The sequence below is a fragment of the Euprymna scolopes genome, chromosome 4 (genome assembly GCF_053919585.1).
Source record: "Euprymna scolopes isolate OS-2025 chromosome 4, ASM5391958v1, whole genome shotgun sequence".
In the NCBI taxonomy this organism is placed as follows: Eukaryota; Metazoa; Mollusca; class Cephalopoda; order Sepiida; family Sepiolidae; genus Euprymna; species Euprymna scolopes.
Window position 1 is genome coordinate 58,017,118 of NC_136485.1, and position 25,223 is coordinate 58,042,340.

Genomic DNA, 25,223 nt, shown 5'->3' on the forward strand with positions numbered 1-25,223 from the left:
GCTCAAATAAAGTCAAAAAGTTTGATCAATGTACAAGGAACCTACATCTAAAATTTCAAGTGTTTAGACACAAAATTGGCGGAGCAGCTTGGTAGAGCTCTCAAAAGTCAAATCATTGAACTTTGACCCATTGGCAGCAAAATTTCTGGCCGAAAACCGATTAAAAAGATTTTCCCAATCTCAATACCCCTTATGTCAAATCTCGAGTCTGTAAACTGAAAATTGACAGAGTTAATTGGTAGAGAAATGTACACAGACAGACAGACAATTCCACTTATATATATATATATATATATATATATATATATATATGAGCAAACAATGAGCAATTTAATAAAATGATAATGATTATGATCATGTTGACAAATTCACACATAATTTTCCAATTAACTCAACGTACGAATCGGCGAAAAACAACAGTCCAATTGATATGATTTACAGATGCTTGGATTATTTTTGTTTTAAATAAATAAAATAAATGATCATATATACATATACATACATGTTTACATACATATATTCATATATATCTGATATATACATATATACATATATCAGATATATATACATATATAGATATATAGAGATAGGCATGCATATATATATATATATATATATATATATATATATATATGAGCAAACAGTTAATAAAATATGTTAAAAAACACTTTGAAATGAGTTAAAAACATATTTAATCTGAAAAGGAAACACTAGATAGATGCATGCAGAAGTATTTGATGAAACAACAAGTAAGTCAAAGATCTTACTTGAAAACAAAAAAAAGTGAAGCAGAGGGAATATGGTGAAGAAAAAGGTGATTACACATGAATGGATAGTCTGGTGGAAGATAAAAAATCCAGTGACGGTAAAATCCAAATGTAAAACTTCAAGAAAGTTAAAAGAATTTCCATTATTTTATATATATATATATATATATATATATATATATATATATATATGAAAACCGTAAATCAAAATTTACATACAAAATTTATTTTTTGACAGAATATCTCAAAGATGATTAATAAATCCTTATTCTACGGAGTTTCAAAGAATTTAAAATTCTCTTCATATTTTTTCCTCTGAAGATAAGAATTTTGCATTCTTTGAAACTACACAGAATAAGGATTTATTAATCATCTTTGTTCGAGATATTCTGTCAAAAAATAAATTTTACATGTAAATTTTAATTTACAGTTTTCACTTATGCTTCTTGTGTTAAGCTCTATTTCCTATTGTCGTCATATTGAACCTTTTTAATAGGTTGGGATTAATATAAATATAAAAAAAATTGTGTTACAATTGCACTAACAAATGACCTTTCAGATTTATACTTCTGCCCTGTTTAGACCATGTTTTTTTTATATTTCCTATTTAAGAAACAAAAAAAAAAAAGGTTCACTTACTTCCATTCTGAGGAGTTCTAACCTTTTCAATCTTCGGCTTTCTTGGGAAACGACATTTTGTTTATTACAGCAGGTATTTTTAATCCATATAATATTTTCCACGTTAGTCACAATTCCATGGATGAAAATATAAAGACTGATCATCACCATAGCAACATGACGGTCAAAGTTATCGAGTTCCTGTTGGTGCCGACTGCGAAACAATACCTTTGTGATCAGAATACTGACCACCATGTAGAGAAATTGTTCGAATAGCAGTAACCGATGGAGCAGACGGCCTTGACCGATTGCCGATATCTGCCAAACATCTTCAGTGGCAGAGTTCACCAAATTTGTGAAACGTTGCGATCGTATCACCCCGACTAGACTGAAGACAAATGTAGCAAAAATCACCAACCAAAAGCAAATTACAAGAAGAACGCTGTATGTCCCACCATGTTCCTCGGGCCAGTGAAGTGGCAACAGGCTGTAAAATGTTACATTAAAATAATCTCCATTTGGAATGACAGGCAAAACAGATAGAAGAAGACAGGCGAGTTTTATTCCTGTAAAAACGATAATCGACGAACCCAACTGGTAATTTGTTGTGCTCGTCACCTTTCGTGGGTTCTGCACAAACAACAAAATCGTCTGAAAAGTGAGGAATGAACACAAACCATCCATGTACCCGAAAAGCATTAGACTAGCAGAAGCAAGTGTAAGAAACCTTGGTGCTGCTCCTTGATGTAGAAGAACAATAAGGTGCATTATCAAACCAATTCCAAGAAACAGCGCTGAAGAATCCATTAAGCAGATGGAGTACTTCCATAATTTTGGAATTGGTAAACCTTTACTGAGTTTTAATAGGAGCGAAACAAAACAGCTTGTGATGCCAAGAGAGTTGAAAATGAAAGTGATGATGATGACGACTGTTGTGGATCGAGATGCTTCCATCACAAAGGTACCGTAGAAAGCAGGTTTGCTAAGAAAAGGAAAGATTTGGAAAGAGGAAAAAAAATGTCATCTTTGATTGTGTTCTATCCATTTGAAATGCATCTTCATGAATTTCTTTGAAAAGGTTCCAAGCAAAACATATAAAACCATTTTTCAGTTCCAATTTTCAGATGCACAGCAGATCTGTAAAAAAAAAACAAAATTTTAAAATAAATTTATTTGTAAATTATTCTGTCATTTTTGGTAATATTTTAGGCCAAAGTTTTACATTAAATAGAGTAAATATTATATCATTCATATTATTTGGATTATTTCACAAGGACTCATGGAATAATGGATTAAGTAGTTGGCCAAATTCAGTTGTAAAGTTACACTGTTTTGGAGGTTGAAGGTTCAATCTTCAGTGCAGGCGACACTCAAAATACAATTGCAAATTACTTAAGACTTCTATCCAGTCATGGCTGACGGAACGAGAGCATGCTACACCTGTTGATTAAATAAAGGGTTCTATTCGAAATTCCGTGCAAATTTCTGAGTTTGACAGAAAGATTCCTGAGTTTGACAGAAAGATTCCTGAGTTTGACAAGATACACTTGAAGAAGGTTGGAGGTTACATCGACTGAAACGTTGTGAAAATAACACTGAAAATGAGAACAGTTGTCTAAATAATCCAATTAATACGAATTATCAATCCTTATCTAAACAATTCAGAAACATTATATCATTCTCAAAACGTAAGGAAAAACGAAATGTTAAGTGATTGACAATTATTTTCATCTTCAATGTAATCTACTTAACGTTATCTACTCAAAGTTATCTACTCAACGTTTCGGTCGATCCAACCAGAGACCTTCCTCAGGTGTAAAAGTCGCCATGTTTTTGATAGGCAAAAAAGAGGGGGTGTAAGTTTACACAAAATATAAAGTTAATTAAATTATCTGGAAACGCTAGGAGGTATCATTTTTAACTTATTACGATTAAAATTTTTAATTAAATCAATCAACCTAAGGATTTACAATTCTAAGGACTAACAATTGGTTGATGGACTTATTTAAAAATTTTAATCATAAGTTATAAATAACACTCCCTCGCGTTTCCTGATAACTTTTTATATTTTGTGTCACCTTACTTCCACATAGATTAAAAAAATACGAAACCTTAGAGTGCAGAGCTAACCCCCAGTTTTTTTCAGTCAAAAACATAACGACTTACACACCTGAAGAAGGTTGGAGGTTGCAGATAACACTCAAGATTAGAATAATTGTCCGATTAATCCATAATACAAACATTCAACATTGTAAAACATAATTGTTTTAGTCATTTTTTTTTTTTTTAGCAAGGCTGTAGAACTTTTTGTACACAGAAATACATACAATTCCACAAGAGAGAAATTCAATTAGGAAATTAGGCGATTACATCCTATGTTGGTCAAATGAACAACGGGGCAATTGGAATCTGGTGAAAAGTGTGGCAATGTAAGCTGTTACAAAATTGATAAGAAAATTTAAAACTTTAAGTCTAAAAGAATGCTATAGTTGGAAGAAAGTGATAAGGAGTTACAAAAAAAAAAGACATCAGAACAACAACACAACAGACAGATTTATTATACAATGAGTCAGGTATTGAGACGACGGATTTAATGATAGCAAGGGCTAGGACAACAGCATATTCTTTTCATTATTTTGACTCCCAAGCGTGTATCCGTTGATATCTTATATGCTTTTATATAGAGTGATGTGGTTCTCGGTTGATTAACAGTGTCTAACTGTGTCGGATATATTCTCGAGAGTCAAAACAATGAAAAGAATATTCTGTCGTCATGAATTGTAAATGCAGTGTCAGTGAAATATTTGTTGTTGCATTGCAAATGAATAAAACACAGAAAATATAAAACAAAACAAAAAGAAAACCCTGCGTACTAAAAAAAAGTACATAACATCCGTGGCCATTTTTATATGCACGATGACATAAAAAATCCATTTCAGACCTTCTTTTTGTCGAATTAGATAGAGTTTTTTTTTGTTTTTTTTCAAAAATTGTTACTTTCAAGAATTTTACAGAGAATCTTAGTGATGTGAGTGATGAAGATATTTCAGTGATGGAGAAACGTTTTAAAAAAAAAAAACCTTGACATGTTTGGGGTTTTGTTTTATAAAGGAGTCACCACTTATCAAGGCCCAGAGGCCACTCGAGGATAAGGATTAATAAGCATACAGTGGTTAACGGGACAATGTCATAGTAATTGTTAGTGGAAATTTGGTAAATTGGATTACTTAAGGGGAACGGCTCATCAAGAACTTGTTTACGTTGGACTTGAAGACGACCATATTATAATCAGCCGGAAAGCAGACAAACAGAAAAGAGTTTGACAGGTGTGCAGTTCTAAGAAAGAAACTTTGTTCATGGAATCTACGTTTAGGTTTAGGCACAGATAAAGAGTGAAGGAAATTATTGATAGTATTTTCAGCTAGATGTTGGCAAATTATTGCTGGAATATAAAAGGGAGCATGACACTCAACACAAAAGGGTTAATAGGACAAATGTTGTTTAAACTGACAATTCTGTGTTTTTCATTCATAACCAAAAATAATAAACCATGAAAACAATGCCTAATCTAGAGAAATAAAGGTTAGATTTAGTACCAGCATACTTTTATTACATCGAAACAGGTCTTATATAGCATGCACATTTTTAACCTGAAATTTGTCGCACAGTGTAATTGTACATGTCTTTTCTTCGACATGTATTTTTCATGTATCCTGTGACAGCTTAAAGTTAATCAGAAAATTACTAAACCAATCACAAAGCAGACATTAATGCCATACTAAAGAAACACAGAAAAAGGCAGGCCAATTGTAAAGCACTAACGAGTGCTGTGCAAACCTCGAAATATGGATTATCTCCCTTTTCAATTAATTTATTATGAGGACGAAAGCAACTATGAACGGCAGTAATTGCTGAGAATGCAATTAGGAGATTCGGAGTTCTTATCCCGTTGTGGTTACCATCTGACGAAGGCTGAAACATTGTGAAACAACATCTAAGAAAAATGAGGATAATAGTCCGCAATAAATAAATAAATAATACTCATCTCAATAATGAATTCCAAGTAAATAATATATGTACATTTGGTACAGACCTGACCATGGAAGATCAGACAATAAATAAACGTGGATTTATAAGACCAAAAAGTCCAACATTGATCGCCCTTCACGGCCCGTGGCGCAGTGGATAGAGATGTTGAATCTCTACGGTTCCAGGTGAGAATTGTCTGAAGATAGCAGTTTCAATCCTACCCAAAGCCGGCCAGAGGATGACTTGGCCAAAACGTGATGAGACAACAACAACTATGGATGGCAGTAATTGCTGTTAGGCGATTCAGAGTTCCCATCCCACTGCAGCTACTACCTGACGAAGGCCAGAGGAATAGTTGGCCGAAACGTTGGATGAAGCAAATACCACATTCAGACAGAAAGAAGGTCACCACTGTTACAATTGATCAGTCTCAGACTAATTGTCGATGATAGATCGTTGACTTTTATGATGCCCATAACAAAGATGCTTTTTTTTTTACATCTTAATAAACGTCTCTACATCATCAAGGGTGTGAGTTCCATATAGAAATGTTGATTTAATTTAAATAAAATAAAATATCCATCAAGTGCGTTTGAAAGCCAAATCACAACGCAATATTAGGAAAATAAACAAATATTTTACTTGTTTGAAATTTACAACATAAATATATTTCGGAGCTACACTCCATCCTCAGTATTTTGTTTTCTTTTTTTTTTCTTTTCTTCTTTCTTGCCATCTTGTAAAGTTGGAGAAAGAAAAGTCTGTTTGTAAAGAGTCGCTGAGATACAATGCATATTTTATTTTAGCCTCTACATCAGTTTGCTTTTTAGAAATGTTTGTTGATAAAAAGTTTCAAAATGAAAGCAGCAAAAACAAACCTGAGAGCACTCAGGTGGGTGTTGAGTCAGAATTGAAATTCTCAAAGCTTACTAAGGTTAAAGGTTCTGTCTCTTCAAGTATGAGTTGTCTTCTAGGGTTGGCTTCCTTCCTTCTTGACATCACCTAGCCTTTTGTCACCTCATCAAAACCTTTGGGACTTCCTTTGTAGTACAGACGAACAGGAAGAAGCCCTTCACAAAAATGCCCATTGATATTTCACACCGTTTTTCTTCTATGCTTTTACACATGAAAGGGAATATCATAGAGAATTTAATTCTGTCCATTCTTTTGTTGAATGCATCATATATATATATATATATATATATATATATATATATATATATATATATATATATATATATATATATTTTTTTTTTTTTTTGTTAAAGTGGCGATGACTGTTTTCCAAGAAGTCTGCTAAGCCATAATCATACTTCTTTACTTGGTTCTTGCTAAATACTGGTATAAAATTAAAGAATTTGATATTCTTAGTTTTACATTTATAGTGTCGCACTGTTGGAGTTTTTTTTTTTCTCCAACATGAAGACGGCCATGTTGTGTTACCATGGATGGCGCAAGGTCAAAGCATGGACGGGAAAAAAAGACTGACGAAAAGACGGCTGGGTTCACATTTATATACATTCATTTCACATAAAGAAGAGTTCTTAAAGACAAACGTAAGAGGAACATAGTAATAAAAAGGGTACATAAACGAGAGTGAAAATCACAAACCTGATTACTAAAATCTTCCTAAACACAATTGAAATAAACATGAGTTGACAGGGTAAACAATTTATAGAGAGATCTATGGGAGATATAAAATAAGTACGACTTATGTTTAGGAAAAATAGCTACAATAAAAAAAAAAAATGGCCATGATAAAATGGCTAGCTGTCTGGAAGTTTCCTTTAACTTCAACCAAAGACGAGATCTAAAAAAACAAGGTCAGAGCCATGCAAAATATGTAAAAAAATGTAGAGTAAGGCAGATGCTGATAGTTCTCCTTGGGAAGAAAGTATAGAGTCAGAATCAGACTCCGAATATCAATACTGCCCACATCCACAATCAAAAAGGCCCTTCAAAGTATCCACAATACAAAAACTCAATCCACCGCTAATAAGATGCAGTCCGTGGTGAAAAAGTCTTGTTCCAGCTAAGTTCAAAGGTTTTATTAGAAATTAACAAAAAAATAAATACTAATAAATAACATGTAAATAAATTTCCAAAAATAATTGACCAATTCCACACGTATATTACCTTCGCATATTTATCTTTTGCCTAGTATAGTATATAACATAATAATAGTAAACAAAATGTACTGCCCCTTCACCTTTCTTATCTATATAAATGAAACAGTCTGTGTGTGTATCTGTCTGAAAATATTTAACCAATAAACTCTTAAACTGCTGGTCACATAACATTGAAATTAACAGGAAGGATGATTTATAACAAGTAAAATCTTGGTTTGGATGGATGAATAATGCAAACAAATATATGTCAGCAAGTTGAAACGCAAAATCTTCATTTCAACTTGTCAACATATTTCTCTTACTTGTTTTTTTGTTTTTTTTATTGGAGGTATATAACAAGTTCATATTTTTATGTGTATATATTTTTGTACGTATTTTTACGAGTCTATTTAATGTGTTTGACGTGTTGTGATCGTCTCTAGGATTATTTATATATATCAAGTATATATATTTGTGACTGTGTTGCTATCATCGTCTAAGATGTTTAGTGCATACTTGTGCATATATATATATATATATATATATATATATATATATATATATATATATATATATATATCGTTTAGACAAATATTATTGAATAGCACGGAATTATTCTGTTTTACAATTTTCCTTTTTATCTTCTCCAATCTCCGAATAGTCCATTTTGTGTTTTTCTCGAAATTGTATGTGTTGGATCCATAATCGCGAGCGCTTTCGACAAAAGTACTTCTATCATCCTCAGGCATATTGTAGAAATAAATGTAGGGATTGTTTTTTTTTTTAATTTACTTATATATATATTTTTTCCTAGTCACGTGGTAATTTGTTACAAGTTAAGTGGGCGAATTTTTTTTTTGTGCATATATTAAACAGATTTATATATACAAACAGTATACGAGAGTCTTTAGTGTTCGTGATCATCTCTATTATTCCTCGAGTTGATATATGTATAATATGTTGGTGGGGACACAGCCCTCTTATCTAGAATAATGAACTATTCCATGCAGTCACTTCCATCCATGACGTCACTTCCAGGTAACGAGGACATGTTTACCAACGGAGAGTATGGTCGTCACCCACCACCAGTTAAGTGAAAATATTGCTCAATTTACTTTTTTCATGTATTTTTGTTAAAACATATTTAACTGTAACTGTGTTCTTCCTCGTCAATTATTCAAATACTAACACAACAACACACACACACACACATATATATATGTGACTAGCATGGGTGCCCGGCGTTGCCCGGGTGTTTGGAGGTGTGTGTTGAGCAAAAAAAAAAAAGTGGTAGTAGGAAGGCAGGCTTGAACCTGTACCGCAAAGAAGGAAAAGAATCGGGGGAAAAACGTGACGTCTTTGCTGTTATGACCACCGCCAAACCGGAAGTGACTTAGGTTTAAAGGCTAGACAATCGAAAAGTGGGGATGACTTTCGAAAATATCGGCGAAAAAAAAAACGACCCTTTCCTGTAGAAAAGTGCCCAGTTGAGAGTGAAGAAATTAATTTTTTTAGCCAATTTTTCGGTATTTGTCGTCTGAAGGGTCGAGGTTCAAAACGATACTGATCTTGTGAAAATCCGTCGCCTCTGTCAAAAGTTTTAGACAAACATACATACATACATACATTTATATATTGGTAGCTCAAAGTTTAGACCCAAATCGATTAAAAAACTTGCCCTATCTCTGAATACCATTTCAAATATTTAGACCAGAAATTGTATGAGTAATTTGGTAGAGACCGCAGAGGTCAATTTTTTTTTAAGTTTGACCTCTATTATGACCCCTTAACATTTATTGTTTTGGGCTCAAATCAAGTTATTAAGTTAGATCCATGTCCAAGGAACCTATATCTAAAATTTCAATTGTTTAGACCCAAAATTGTCGGAGGAGTTTGGTAGAGTTCTCAACGGTCAAATTGTTGAACTTTGACGATTTAACAGCCAAATTTCTGTCCGAAAACGAATTTACAAAGATTTTTCCAAATCTCAATACCCTGTATATCAAATTTCGAGTCTGTAGACTGAAAATTGACAGAGTTATTGTTGCAGGGAAATGTACACAGACAGGCAGACAGACACTTTCACTTTTATAGATATATAGATTGCAAGAATAAACGAAAAACAATTAAACACAGGTAGAAACAAACCGGTTTCAGTAGGTATACCTTCACAGTCGGTTTGTGTGCTGCGATTTGCATGGTATGTGCGAATAAATAGACTTTCTTGTATGCGGAGTGATTGCTCAAATGACAGAGTACTCGTCTCGCATGCAAGTGATTCAGGATCCTAAATCCTAAATGTGTCTTAATGATGGACCTAAAGAAATCCAAATCTTCAATCTATGGATTCTGATCAGTGTATTTTTTTATTTTGCGATTGTTGAAGAGAGTCAATAAGCTGTGATCATTTGTTGATCATTTTTTATTTAAAACTGACGGTGCCATGTTGTTCTAAACTTCTGTAACAAAACAGCACGCGTGTGTGTGATTATATATATATATATATATATATATATATATATATATATATATATATATATATATATATATATATAGATAGATAGATAGATAGATAGATAGATAGATAGATCCACTACGTAAATATCAGCAAAATTTGCGGGTGGAAATACCGAATTACTAAATATAATAAAAATAGAAAATAAATAAATAAAGCAGAGAAACGAAATATCGTCAAAGCACGCGAGCCGCCATTTTCCAGGGTTGTTGCAGACATAAACAATGACTTAACATAACCAATAAAGGAGACGAATTATAGGTCTCAATCGCTAACCGACTTTTCGCCTCGGCTCGCCTTCCGGGTAACGCGGACCAGTTTACCAAGTCAGTTAGAGACGGGCACGGGCAGAGTATATTCGTCACCCACTAGTCCAACAGTTCAGCAAAAATATTGCTCAATTTACTTATTTCATGTATTTTTGTTAAAACATTTATTTAACTGTTACTGTGTTCTCCTCGCCAATTATTCAAATACTATCATCACAGCACATGTATATAACAGAACATTAACAGATAAGGCGGTACTTGTACAGTTTAATCAAGACATTAAAAAATTAAAATATTGAAAAAAAAAAAAAAGGTTATATTGTACGTATCCGTTATGGAACGAAGTTTTCCGAAAAATGTTTCACTTAAATTTATCAAGTAATTTTTTGTTTACAGCGAAAAAACAATTTGTTATGATACCGAGCAAAGGGTTCGATTTTTAGGAAGAAAAGCTAGAATTAAAGATGGGAAGGGAGTCTCGGCGCTTTACATGGAGTTATCTCCCCGTGGCGTGTTAAAAATTTCCATAATGGCTGACTTCAACGCGCTCTCATAAAAACGTGTTTTTCCGCTGTAAAAAAAAAAAAAAAGAAAAAAGAATCTATTCGATCAAATTAAATTATTTTTTTTTTTTCGAAGATCTTCAGTCCAAAACGGATACGTACAATATACCCTTTTTTCTTTTTTTTTTCGATATTTTCATTTTTTTTTTTTTTAATGTCTTGATTAAACTGTACAAGTACCGACAGTTCTTATCCAACATGACGAATGATATTATCGGTGGAGATTCCAATTAAAGGCACACATCTTTTCTTTTACTGACCAGTTGCGATAGTTTCTCATTTTGCTCGTTGTTGAAATTCCTTCTATGAAAGATAATATCAAGACGCGAATTATTGTTTCTTATACAGAAGTCTTTTATTCTATCTTGTATCCCCTTCGGAATCGAGCACGCTCATAGTTATCCACATTTCACTAAACTTTACCCCTGATCGCTTCCACGGGCGTTCAGAGACCATTCAACTTGTCTGACAAAACTCTATGTATGTATATATATATAAAAGTTTCTTCCTTTCTTATTACGTCATCACTGCAACGTCATACAAAGAATCACCTGATGTTTTTTTTTTTTTTAATATAATCTTATTATGTTATTATCTTTACATTAAAAACCGGCCTCTTAATTTTCTTTCATAAAAATTCCATTTACAACTCTAAACATGATTATTAGCTAAAATTCTTAACTGCTTGTTGCCCCTCCACCCCCGGACAAAAGGAGGGTGGACCTGTAAATTCACCCTTGTCCGTTCGTCTGTCAGCACTTTTCTCAATAACTATGCTTTAGAATTTCTTTTGAAATTTTGCACAAACATTAAACATGATATGAGTAAAAAATAACAGAACGGATTTTCCGGGGAAACACAGCTTCCCCCACCCCCAAGGGTGTCTTTCGAGTTAAAATGGCTAAAATTCACACTTTTGTGCTTATTAAAAATATTGATGTCTTGGATTTTTATAAAACTTTCTGAAAATTTATAACTAACTGATTTCGATATAATTTTGTTTCTCTATACTTCGCGATAATTCTTGGCTGTGCCCCAGGGGCTCTTTTTAAAAACACACCATTTTTTGGAACTATTTTACCATATTTGTCCAAAAATTTTTGTGTATGTCTATTTAGCAGTTTTGCATGGTGCTGAATTCAAATTTAAATAGGTGAGGGCCTTGGGGACTTTTGATGATAAATGGGGTGGGGCATATGATGGACTTTCATTTATTTTTTTTGCATGATGCAGAACTCATATTTACATGTGTTAAGGCCTAAAACTGCACCGTTTGTTCATTTTTACCAGAATTTGACGTCTCCTGGGGACTTTTGGTGCTAAATGAGGGGCGGGGGGATGCTGAACTTAGTTATCTTTAATGCCTTGGGGGAACCATGCATGCTTAACTTGTTTTTACTAAAAATTCCATTCCCAACTTTTTTTTGTATTTTTTTAATCGTTATTTCACTCCAAAAAGGCACAGGGTCACTTAGTCCTGAAGGGGTTACTATTTGGGATGAAATTTGCAAGGATACTATTTATGGAGTTGGACAGCGAGATGTCTATTCACATTACACTCGAATGTCAGCACAGGCAGGAAAGTAGAGGCGCAGGAGAGGTTAGGGTTAGGGTTAGGGTTAGGCGCAGGAGAGAATTCCAAAGTGCAGCAGTCTGAGAGAAAAAAGCTATTCAAGTAGAAGACATTACGGCATCTAGGGATCTCTACAGTGGAGAGGGTAGGATTTTGCTCCTTGTCAAGTTTGTCGAGGGTATTGTCCTTGAGGGGGTAATACCTATTTTAGCTGACATTCCATTTTCCAAACGTCGACAACAATCAGAATAATGATCATTTAGCCTTACTTAGCGTTTTCTGGGATTAGCAATACAACATATCCGTTGATATGTCAAACGGTAGAGAACGTGGCTGGAGTGCTAAATGTTTTGGTTTCAACTCTAGCTGATGGAATCCAAGTCATTTTTTTATTTTTTTTAACTTTTGAAATCATTACGATATATTAAGTACAATATAATATTCAATAGTGAATTGGCTCTGTAATAATAAATACGAAATTTGCATAAATTAAAATATATTTAAGCATATTTTATGACTAGAACCCCCCCCCGCCCCCAGTCATGCCTTTTTTTTTTTTTTTTACACAGTGATCACCACTTATCAAGGCCTGGAAGCCACTCAGGGATAAGGGTTATTACAAGTACATTACGTTAGTGTGGAGATTTGATGAAGTGTTTACTTAAGGGGGCGGTTCATTAGGAATTTGCTAACGTTGGACTTGAAGACATCCAAGTTGTAGTCCGGTGGGAAGCAGGCAGACGGAACAGAGTTCCACAGGCGTGCAGTTCTAAGAAAGAAGCTTTGTTCATGGAATCCACGTTTTGATTTAGGCACAGATATAGAGTGGGGGAAATTTTTCACAGTGGATTCAGCTAGACGGGTGTTATTCGTGAAAGATTGGCGAGGGGGGACCAGAGATTGGAGTTCAGACGAGCACCTGCCATATAATACCCACACATGGACTCAATATGTCTATCTTTTAATTGAAGAGGAAAAGGTTTAGCGTTCAGCTAGATTTGTATCTTTTTACATAGCAGAAGTTTAGGGATTACCGACCATGAGCATTAAGAAATACCGGGAATAAGTAACTCCCGTTGAAAACTAATCAGCTTAACACAAGCGGAAATTGAAACCATGTGTTCCTTCTTTTGCCTTTTGTTTCAGTCTCGTGAGTCGAGTCTACAACATTACATTAATCAATAAAGAAGCAGCCCTGCAGTAATGTGTTCTACCGACGAGAAGATCTTGCAAAGAAAGTCTAATTGGTAGTGCATATATACGAGGGTCGCTCCAAAAGTAAAGCCTCCTATTTTTTCACTAAAAAAAAAAAAACTAAAACGTTGAAGGTCTACAAAGATGGCAGTGGTAGCAGTGTCAGAAATTTCGTGAAAATAGTGAATAATTCCACCCCATCTTTCCAAGCTTATAACTCCTCGAAAAATGTAATTCAAGCCCTAATTTTTTTTTCAATTAAAGGAGCAAGGACCAAGGTTTTATTAAAAAAAAAAAAAAATGTGTTTTTTTTTTTTTAAAAAAGGTTTTAAACTTCGGATTTTACAGGTAAATTTCTAAAGAAGGGAATTTTTTTTTTGTTTTAAATTTGAATATATTATTTATTGACCTTTTCTCTTCAATTTGTAATATATAAAACTATTAAACATAAATTAATTATTTACTTTTTAATAGACATTTCAAAATGAGAGGCGTGAATTATTCGACCCCCTGTCTTTCCAAGCTTATAACTCCTCGAAAAATGTAATTCAAGCCCTAATTTTTTTTTCAATTAAAGGAGCAAGGGCTCCTTTAATTGAAAAAAAATTAGGGCTTGAATTACATTTCATTAAAAAAAAAAAACAAAAAAAAAACGTGTTTTTTTTTTTTTTTAAAAAGGTTTTAAACTTCGGACTTTACAGGTAAATTTCTAAAAAAGGGATTTTTTTTGTTTTAAATTTGAATATATTATTTATTGACCTTTTCTCTTCAATTTGTGATATATAAAACTATTAAACATAAATTAATTGTTTACTTTTTAAGAGAAACTTGAAAATGTGTGACACTTACACAAATGGGGGGGGGCGTGAATTTAAAAAAAAACGTTTGTCTAAAATATTATATTCGGTTTATTGGAAAGAAGATAAAATTTCACATTGACCCTGAAAATATCGTAAAAATAGAATCAATAGAAAAATTTTGATAGATTTTTAAAGTTTAAAAATTGAAAAATATTGAGTTCGGAAAATTCATTACTGTTTTTAAAAAAAAAAATATTTCTATTACTTTTAAAACAACTGTAATAGTTTATTTTGGAAGTATAATCCATAAAGAAAATAAATAACCCACTTTTAACAGAGAAATTACGAGATTTTTATATTTTATTCGCAGTTTCATGTTAGGGGTGTCAAAAATTCCTACAAAAATTCTGATACTGCTATGGCAGTGGTACCATTAAAATGAGCAATATTTGTGCTCCAGAATTTCGGTGAGTGTTGATCGGTTCAACTTTTTTTCTGCATGGTAGGAATTCTGACACACGTCTATGACAGGGGTTGGTTTCTTAGGTTCTCACACCGTCAATATCTGCAACAGAGAGATGAAACTTTCATATAATAAATGTATAAGTTCAGTGATCATAACAATGCAATTTGCAATCCCCATTGATCCATTCGGGCGGAATAAAAATAGGTGGCATTACGTTTAGAAAGTTCCTCATATAATATGACAACTAATTTACTAGTTATGAACAGAAGAAAGCAATTACCTTTACCTTCTTTTGTCATTTCAAGCATAACTTTGAAAAGATAGTTTCAAAGATATTAATTTCAAAGAATTCCGTAGTCACTTGAATTGTGATTTCGGCAGATTGCTTGTAGGAACACGATTTTTTGGCTTCGTATACATAGCACAAATGCTGACAAACAGGCTTCATTGAATTATTCAAAGGAAAAAAAATATTGGACAATTTATTGACTCTTTCAAATCTCAATTTAATAAATTATGTGTGCTGTAAGCAAGAAATTTCAAATTGAGAAATGACACCTTTTACTGCTAATTAACAGTTTAAGTATTAAACTGTAAGCCATGGGGGTTAAAGTTCAGATTTTAGCCTTTTTATTTGCATTTTTAGCAACATAAAGAATTCCAAATGTAATTAAACTATCTTAATCTATTAATATCTCTGTTTCAACACCCCTCTCTCTCTCTCTCTCTCTCTCTCTCTCTCTCTCTCTCTCTCTCTCTCTCTTATATATATATATATATATATATATATATATATATATATACTAGCAAAAGTACCCATCGTTGGCTGGGTTCAAAAAAAGCCTACAGAAAATGGACTCTGATTTATGAAAGTATGATAGGTTATGAAAAGGAAGGGTTGTAAATTTGGGTCAAATTTGGAGGTATCAAAACCAAAGCAAAATATGATGAAAGTAAAAATAAAATAGATAAATCCCATAATTTATTATACCATACCTGTTCACACTGAAACATTTATCACAATATTCTGTGGATCTATATTAAAAAATCTTGTTAAACTTTGTGGCATATTTCCATTCTATGGAGGTCAGGTGCGAACGAACACCCCATAATTTTATTATACCATATTTCTTCAAACTGAAACATAATTATCAAAGTATACTTATGCAGATATGAAAAGTCTTTATTAAAGTTTGTGCCTATTTCCATTCTATGGAGGCCAGACACGAACGCAGACCCCCACAATTTTATTATACCATCCCTATTTAAGTTAAACCATACTTATCAAAGTATTCTTATGTACATCTATACCAGAAACACTTGTAAACGTTTTTTTTTTTTAATTTTTAAATTTTTTATTTCCATACTTTGTGGACCAGGCGCGAACGCAGACTTCACAATTTTAATGAACCACTGTTCTGCCAGATCAAACATACCCATTCCTGTGTCTCGATACATCTTCTATCAGTATATGTAATCAGTTTTATATACAGAAGTATTAAAAGTATTATTGGACGTGTCAATAAGTACATCAAGAAATGAAATTTTATTATTATTACTATTATTATTATTTTTTTTTTTTTTTTAACTCTACTGTAAATTTAAGGATTGAGTTTTTTTTAAAGGTACTGTAGTTGGTATATCTTTCCATTATTTTCAGCTAAAATAAGAATGTCGTCCACGTAGCGTGAATATATGGGGGGGGGGCTTTATATTATCTCTTCTCTTCTCTATCTATTCTATCTTCTATCTATCTATCTATCTATCTTCTATCTTTTCTTCTTCTCTATCTTCTCTTCTCTTCTCTTCTCTATCTTTCTATCTATCTTCTATTCTATCCATCTATCTATCTTCTATCTATCTATCTATTTCTTCTCTATCTTCTATCTTCTTCTATCTATCTATCTTCTATCTATCTATCTATTCTATCTTCTTTCTTTCTTCTATCTTTCTATCTTCTAGCCATGTAAATAAAAAACTCATTTTTCCCGTGTGAGTTTGACCTTAATAGGATTAAAAATCACGACATTACATTCAGATGTAATGTCCCCACACTCCAGCACAGGATCTGAGGTGTGCTATAGGCCTACTACCCTTACAGTTCCTTGATATTCGTACATTTCTATATTTTTCCCGGTCGGAGTTCACTGCCACAATCGGTTACAATCAATGGAAGTTGAAAAATCTTTTCCCTCTATTCGATTTATACTCCGTCCACAACCACTTAATACCGCTGCGGATACGTTTACAGGGGAATATACGAGGAACACGGGTTTGAGTTCTTAGTTGCTTAAAAAATATGGGTTGACATTTTTCCGTCGAGTGAAACGTGACTTTACATTCCAGTTATTCTGTGGGTTACTTGTGCCATTTTATATAAATTTCTTCCTTTTTTTCACTTTTTTCCTCCCTTTATATTTTTTCTCTTTCTGTAGGTGGGTGGGGGGTTGCGATTCGAAGGATTACTTAAACGAAACGAACTAACATTGGATTCCAGTTTTTACAAGAAACTTTAGCAGTCAGCCGCCAGCGTTCTTCAAATCTTGCACCGATTAGTCGCTTTAATATTTTTTTTTACTGATGACTTCCTATTTTCGGATTAGTTACTTATTCATTATTTATTTTTTTACATTGTATGTCTGAGAGTTTCATTAGCACAATTACTACTACGCTATCGATATTGGAATCAGACGACATTCAAGTTGGTTAATTGCGATCAACATTAAAAAATTAAAAATACGGTCAGTTTTCTGGTTTTATTTATTCATTTTTTTTTCATTGAAACAAAGAAAAATAAATAAATAAAATCTAATAAACATCTTTTCATCATACATGGTAAGTTTTATTTTTAGGAATTTTGTTTTTCCATTTAAAAAAAACAAAAAAATTAGATTTAAATAAACATATTTGCATTTTACGCGGTAAGTTTTGGAGGTTTTTCTTTTTTTTTTCCTTTTGTATTCTTTCACGTTCGTTTTGTTTTTTATTCCTTTAAATTTTATGCGTCATATATTAGCAAAACCAAGGTTAATTTTACCCGTTCTCAATTGTGTGTCTCTTTGGCGTAGAGGTAACGTGTCAAGCATTTTTTTCCACCTTAGCCTCGATGCTTCGGGTTCGAGCCTGTCTTCCTACCTAAACCTTTTTTCCTCTTTTACACCTTTTTTCCTTTTTTTTACATTTGTTCTTGGTTTTGCTTTGTTTTGGTTTTTCCAATTTTTTATAACATCGTGTTTTTTTTTATAATATTAAAACAAGGTCCCCCACCTCCTACATACACACCTCCAAACACCTCCAAACACCCGGGAAACGCCGGGTACCTCCCGCTATATATATATATATATATATATATATATATATACACACAATTTTTCGTAAGGGTTGTACTAATTTTTGTTGCCAGGGATTTCGCTTTTAATGGCTATATTTTGTATTATTTTGAGGGGAAAATAAATATAAATTAACTTATACATACTGCGGACAGACTACTTTTCATTGTATAAAACAAAATCATTTTTTCAGTGTTGTCTTATAAAGAGATATACTTAAATATTTGAAGAAATGCGAGGGATATATATATATATATATATATATATATATATATATATATATATATATATATATACACTAGCATGGGTGCCCGGCATTGCTCGGGTGTTTGGAGTGTATGTTGAACAAAAAACAAAAAAAATCTTGTAGTAGAAAGGCAGGCTCGAACCCGTACCGTGAAGGAGGAAAAGAACAGGAAAAAAACGTGACGTTGTGTTAATTAAGGTTAGACAATCGAAAGTATTGTTTTGAAGCTCGACCCTTCAGACGACAAATACCGAAAAATTGTCTAAAAGCATTAATTTCTTTAATTGGGCACTTTTCTACAGGGAGAAGTCGCTTTTTTCACCGATATTTTCGAAAGTAATCCCTTCTTTTCGATTGTCTAGCCTTAATTTAAACTTATGTCACTTCCGGTTCGGTGGTGGTCGTAACAACATAGACGTCACGTTTTTTTTCACGTTCTTTTCCTCCTTCACGGTACGGGTTCGAGCCATCCTTTCTACTACAAGTTTTTTTTTTTTTTTTTTTTTTTGCTCAACACACACCTTCAAATACCCGGAAAACGCTGGGCACCCATGCTAGTATATATATAAAATAAAAATCTTGTGATTGAAATTTTATTCGAATTTTAAAAAAAAACTTATAAACCAGTAAGGAAGGTATACCAAATTTTAATTAATCAACAACGAGTGCAAATAAACAAGAACACCCTTATTCCATGGAATTTCGAAGAAGTTTGCAAAATATACGATAAATTTTGCAGGCTAATGCATCGAAAGAAACAAATAATATGAAATTTATCATATTTGCATAAAAAAGTTATTTAACAATTAGAGACAGTTTGTAGCGATTCAGGGAGATTGAGAAAGCAAGAAATGGAAAAACGGGAGTAAAAGGATATGATAAAAATCCAATAGAAAGACAGTAAAATCCAGAGTAGGAAAAATTCGAAATGGGTTCATTGAAAATCCATTATTAAGCCACAAGAAAACAGAAATATAAATATAAATGTCCAGGGTAAAATCCAGAAAAGCTTCAGATCATGTGGAAGTGAAGATTCATTTTTTTCATATGAAACGTTTATTATTATTATTATTATTATTAGTAGTAGTAGTAGTAGTAGTAGTAGTAGTAGTATTTTATTATTATTATTATTATTATTATTATTATTATTATTATTATTATTATTATTTAACGGATAATGGAAATGAAGTGATAAAATGGAGATTCTAAATGAAATTAGGAATTAGGTTGGTAAGAAAAATAAAAAAATAAAAAGGAGAAATAAGAACAGGAGAGGAACAAAGGATATTAAAAAGTCGAAAGGCTACAGGAGAAAGAGAGATAGACAAAATTGAAGGAAGAGGCGAGAAAGAAAGGGGAGGAAAAATTTGGCAGAGAGAGAATCGTAACTTTAAATCTATTTTTAGAACAGGTAAATATAGGTCAGTTAAGGTCAATTTGACCCAGACAGGAATATAATTCAGAATCATCAATTTTAAATTTGGAAAGACATAAAGTGGGAGGGGGGATTACTGATAGTTTAATAAATTAATGCATGATTATAATTATAATTGTATGCATACACATATATACATATATAAATGTATACATGCATATATACACATATATATAAATATTGAATAAAATAAAATAAAATAATATAGGAAAAAGTGAGACTAAAGGAAAAACTCACTCACGAGCAATAGGGACACATACACATGTAAATATACAAAAGTATAGATACATACATAGATGCACATATACACAGATGCAGATATATGCACGTGCATATGCATATATATACGCATATACACATATACATAGTCACACATTATGTATTAAAACAAATATACATATACGTGGATATAACGTCAGGGTTAGTATATATTAGTTTCACACAAAAAAGGAATGGAAAAAATCTCTCATATTAAGTAAATTTATATCCATAGGTTTAAGAGGTGAGCTAAGTAATTTCGAATTGGTTATATTTTAATTTTTTCTTATGTTTACATTGGAAAATAAGTTCGCTTTTGAAATTGATTAAGTTGATACTTTGAGACTTTGATGAGAAGTGATTATACTTATAGCTTCAGATATGCAGAAGTGACAGGACTTAGAACCTGGAGTGTAAGACTTTGACTTTTATGAATAGCCCAATTCATAGAGAAAGAGGTATTTTTAGATTTGAGTCTTTTAATTTAAGTAGTTAAGGAGGTTCCCTGCCTATTATCATTGATTTCATCATTAAGGAAGAATTGTGGTTAGATATTCTAACCTTTATTAATGTTGAAGTGTATATTTTACCTGGCGTTTGTGTAGTGTTAATAGTATATGGATTTCTGTTAGGATTTGGGGTGGGATTACGGTTTAATTCAGAGTTGTTATAATTAGCAATAGTAGATTCAATTTTTATTGGGATATTTTGATCTATATTCAGAGGTGAGTTTGGAGTATTATAAGTGTTTTGCGAAAAATGAGGCGGGTTATTATTATTATTATTATTATTATTATTATTATTATTATTGCTATCATCACTATATTCATCAATATTGATATTATTATCTGTGTTGTTGGTTGTGACGTTGTTGTTTGCAGATGAAACGATTATTGGATCGGTCGATTCACTAATTGGAGTTATATTTTGATTAGTAGACTGATGGGGGGTTTCTATCATGGGAGGATTATTTGCAACTAGTGTGGGGGAGTTTCGAAGTAACTCAATAACAGTACACGAATATACGACATCCCTGTGGATGCAATCGTATTTGAGTGGGCAGTCTTGCTTATTGTTACAATTGTAGTTAAGTTTTGCCATTAAAGAGAAAGGGGGTGTTCTGAGCTAATTTAATTTTTTTGTTGTTCAGCGTCTGGACGTTTTTTATTACTTATGATTTATTTTTTATTACCTATGATTTATGTTTTTATTACCAAGATTTATTTTTTATTACCAAGATTTATGTTTTTATTACCTACGATTTATTTTTATTACCCATGATTTATTTTTATTACCTATGATTTATTTTTATTACCTACGATTTATTTTTATTACCTACGATTTATTTTTATTACCTATGATTTATTTTTATTACCTACGATTTATTTTTATTACCTACGATTTATTTTTATTACCTACGATTTATTTTTATTACCTATGATTTATTTTTATTACCTACGATTTATTTTTATTACCTACGATTTATTTTTATTACCTATGATTTATTTTTATTACCTATGATTTATTTTTATTACCTACGATTTATTTTTATTACCTATGATTTATTTTTATTAGCTATGATTTATTTTTATTACCTATGATTTATTTTTATTACCTACGATTTATTTTTATTACCTATGATTTATTTTTATTACCTATGATTTATTTTTATTACCTACGATTTATTTTTATTACCTACGATTTATTTTTATTACCTATGATCTATTTTTATTACCTATGTTTTATGTTTTTATTACTTATGATTTATTTTTATTACCTATGTTTTATTATTTTTTTATTACCTATGATTTATTTTTATTACCTATGATTTATTTTTATTACCTATGATTTATTTTTATTACCTATGATTTATTTTTATTACCTACGATTTATTTTTATTGCCTATGATTTATTTTTATTACCTACGATTTATTTTTATTACCTATGATTTATTTTTATTACCTATGATTTATTTTTATTACCTACGATTTATTTTTATTAGCTATGATCTATTTTTATTACCTATGTTTTATGTTTTTATTACTTATGATTTATTTTTATTACCTATGTTTTATTATTTTTTTATTACCTATGATTTATTTTTATTACCTATGATTTATTTTTATTACCTACGATTTATTTTTATTACCTATGATTTATTTTTATTACCTATGTTTTATGTTTTTATTACTTATGATTTATTTTTATTACCTATGATTTATTTTTATTACCTATGATTTATTTTTATTACCTATGATTTATTTTTATTACCTACGATTTATTTTTATTACCTATGTTTTAGGTTTTTATTACTTATGATTTATTTTTATTACCTATGTTTTATTATTTTTTTTATTACCTATGATTTTTATTACCTATGTTTTATTATTTTTTTATTACCTATGTTTTATTATTTTTTTATTACCTATGATTTTTATTACCTATGATTTATTTTTATTGCCTATAATTTATTTTTTTATTACTTATGATTTATTTTTTTATTACTTATTATTAAATTTTTTCAAATGTTTGGTCTTTAACAAAGAGTTTCTAGATTACCATTCGCTCTTTTTGCATGAAATAAATTAAACTAAATATTGTCCACATTATCCACCCTAACGTCTATCAACAATGTTACAAACTTTCATTATGACCAGTTAATTAGTTTTTGAGTTTACTCCTCACAAACAAATATATAGACAAATATACATACCTAACTTTATATGAAGAAAGTTTTGTGAGTCCTTATTCCTAAGCATTGTTCTCACAGACGAGCAGTTCTCTTTTATACGATTCTAGCGCTGTTCTAATTTTCTTCCACTATGATGAATTGCATTACGTTTACTTTCAGGCACAGCTATCTATCTGTGCCTAAAACTAAACGCAAATTCCATAAGTGAAAGTATCAGTAGTTATTGCAGCTAGACAAGTGTCTGGTGTGAATATTCTACAGGTGACGGGCATTAATATAAGCTAAGTTGGGTATCTGCCATGAAAATAACAATAGAGCAGTAGGTAGACATGCTACGTCTCTTTTGTGAGAATTAAGGTGAAAAAATGGCTTTACCCACTAGATTTCGAAGCCGGTTTTAAACCCTGTCAGGGAAGGGAAAAATATTCTTAGCAGTTCCTCCCTAGATGTGGCAACAGTACTCCATCTTAGGATGTATTTATATAAAAAAAAAAATATCAAAAGTCATCTTTTATTTTTTATTTAAAAAAGTGTTCACCAGGTTTTTGTTTATTTAGATTTATGTAAGAGAAAGCCGAAGTATTTCTCAAACGCATTCTTTTCATGCCCCCGCCCCCAATTGCTGGTAGATGACGAATGATTAATAGTTGTTGCTATGAAGATAAAAGAAAAACTGGGAATAACAATAAGAATAATGATAAGAAATACTTTAGCTGGTATCTGATTGCTAAAATATAAATAAATCTAATATGTAAAGAAGAGTTACTTTTTCCCCTGTCCTGTTGACGGGTATAGTTTTTTTTTTCTTTGCAAATAGCAAATAAAAGCTACATAAAAAAAAAACACTTGTTGAATTGAAAATCAAAATTAAAGAATTTTAAAAAATGCACACCTAATGATCAAGCAAACAAGTCAATGAGAACTATCCCAATAATATTTTACAAATATTGCTTATTATGAATAAAAACTTGACGTTTTGGGTGAAAAACATTTGTCTGATGATTTTCTATTAATTATCTTTGCAATTTTTAGTCTCCTCAATTTTCCCGGGCAATGACATAAATAATAATGATGATGAAATTTTATATGACTGTTAGATTATTAGATAACCTCCGCAAATTAATTTGATTGAAGCAGATCATGAAGTATGTAGAACACGACTCACTCTCTCTCTACCGGACAAGTGATGACCATACAAATGCACAATTAGTTGCATTTCAACTTGCTGTAGTTGTTATTTTTTAATATTCCATTCTCCTAGATTAAGACCTGAAAGTTTAGACTAATCCACTAGTTCATCCCAAAGAAATAGGTTTGTGCATTTTCCCATGGAGTATTAGTGCAAAGTAAAAAGCACCAACAGAACTTAAACATCGCATGGCACGTTCGCCGTTTGATCCAATAATAGTTACAAGAATAACAGAGGGATCCATGAAATTACCACGGTTAATTAAAGACTTTAATAACGAATATTCTCAATTATGAATTTTTTAATTATTTTTATTCACTTATTATAAATTAGCAGGGAAATCTGACGTTGCCCAGGATTTCACACTCATATTTTTATGGTCATCGAAATTGATGAAATTACCCATTTTTCAATCAAATCAATTGATCCATTGGGGATCCATCGCTGTGCACTGGGAGGAAGCTTTACACGCCTCCCTGCATTAGTCCACTATACATTTTAGTTTATGTTACACTGTAGAGAACCTACTTTTAATTATAAAATTAATTATGCATATATATTGGCTTAAATTAGAGTTTAAAATGCAAAAGTAAAGTATCATTGTTCAGTTCTGCTCTAAACAGAAACATTCATTCCGAACGTGCCCCTGTCATATCAAAGCACCTACTCTTGATTTTATATGTCTGGCTTTTTTGTTAGTGTGGTGATAAAACTTCTAAATGCACTCGTGATGTTAGGCTGTATAAGGTGCTAACTTTGGTCAAAATCGCCTGTTGCTTCTTTCATCGGATTATTTCGATTATCGATGCTTATTGAAGATGTTCCGATACAAAACCTTTCTAAGAACACTGTCAGAGACATCAAGTACATTTGTGTGAATTTTCATAAAAATCGGCCTAGCCATTTCGGAATTCATAGAGAACGAACTTACACACACGCACACACACAATGTTCCTTTTATATTATAGTAGGAGATAGGTAAATTTCATTGTTATTATTTATGCATTGAGAAATGTAATTTTTTTCTAACTATCAGAGCTACTCGGGGCAAATGTCTTTAATATTTCTATTAAAAAATTATACAGGGTGACCAAAAAAAAAAAAAAACAGTCCCCAACTCTAATGAGGCCCTGTTTCTTAGTGTTTTGTTCGAATGAAATGAAACTTTGGT

General features: G+C 31.6%; 1 protein-coding gene across 4 annotated transcripts in view; it reads right to left on the bottom strand.

Moving 5' to 3' along the window:
* LOC145267438 (uncharacterized) overlaps positions 1-25,223 on the bottom strand; it is a 124,488-nt gene that overhangs the window by 42,760 nt on the left and 56,505 nt on the right. For 3 of the 4 annotated variants that reach the window (XR_013864847.1, XM_080123305.1, XM_080123303.1), the window contains exon 2: positions 1,407-2,522. Coding sequence is in view for 3 of the 4 variants with exons in the window: in XM_080123305.1 (XP_079979431.1) it covers positions 1,407-2,339 (933 nt within the window). In the remaining variant the exon portion in view is untranslated. Of the gene's footprint in view, positions 1-1,406; positions 2,523-11,129; positions 11,337-25,223 lie in introns of those variants that run through there. The other variant, XM_080123304.1, reaches the window with a different exon arrangement.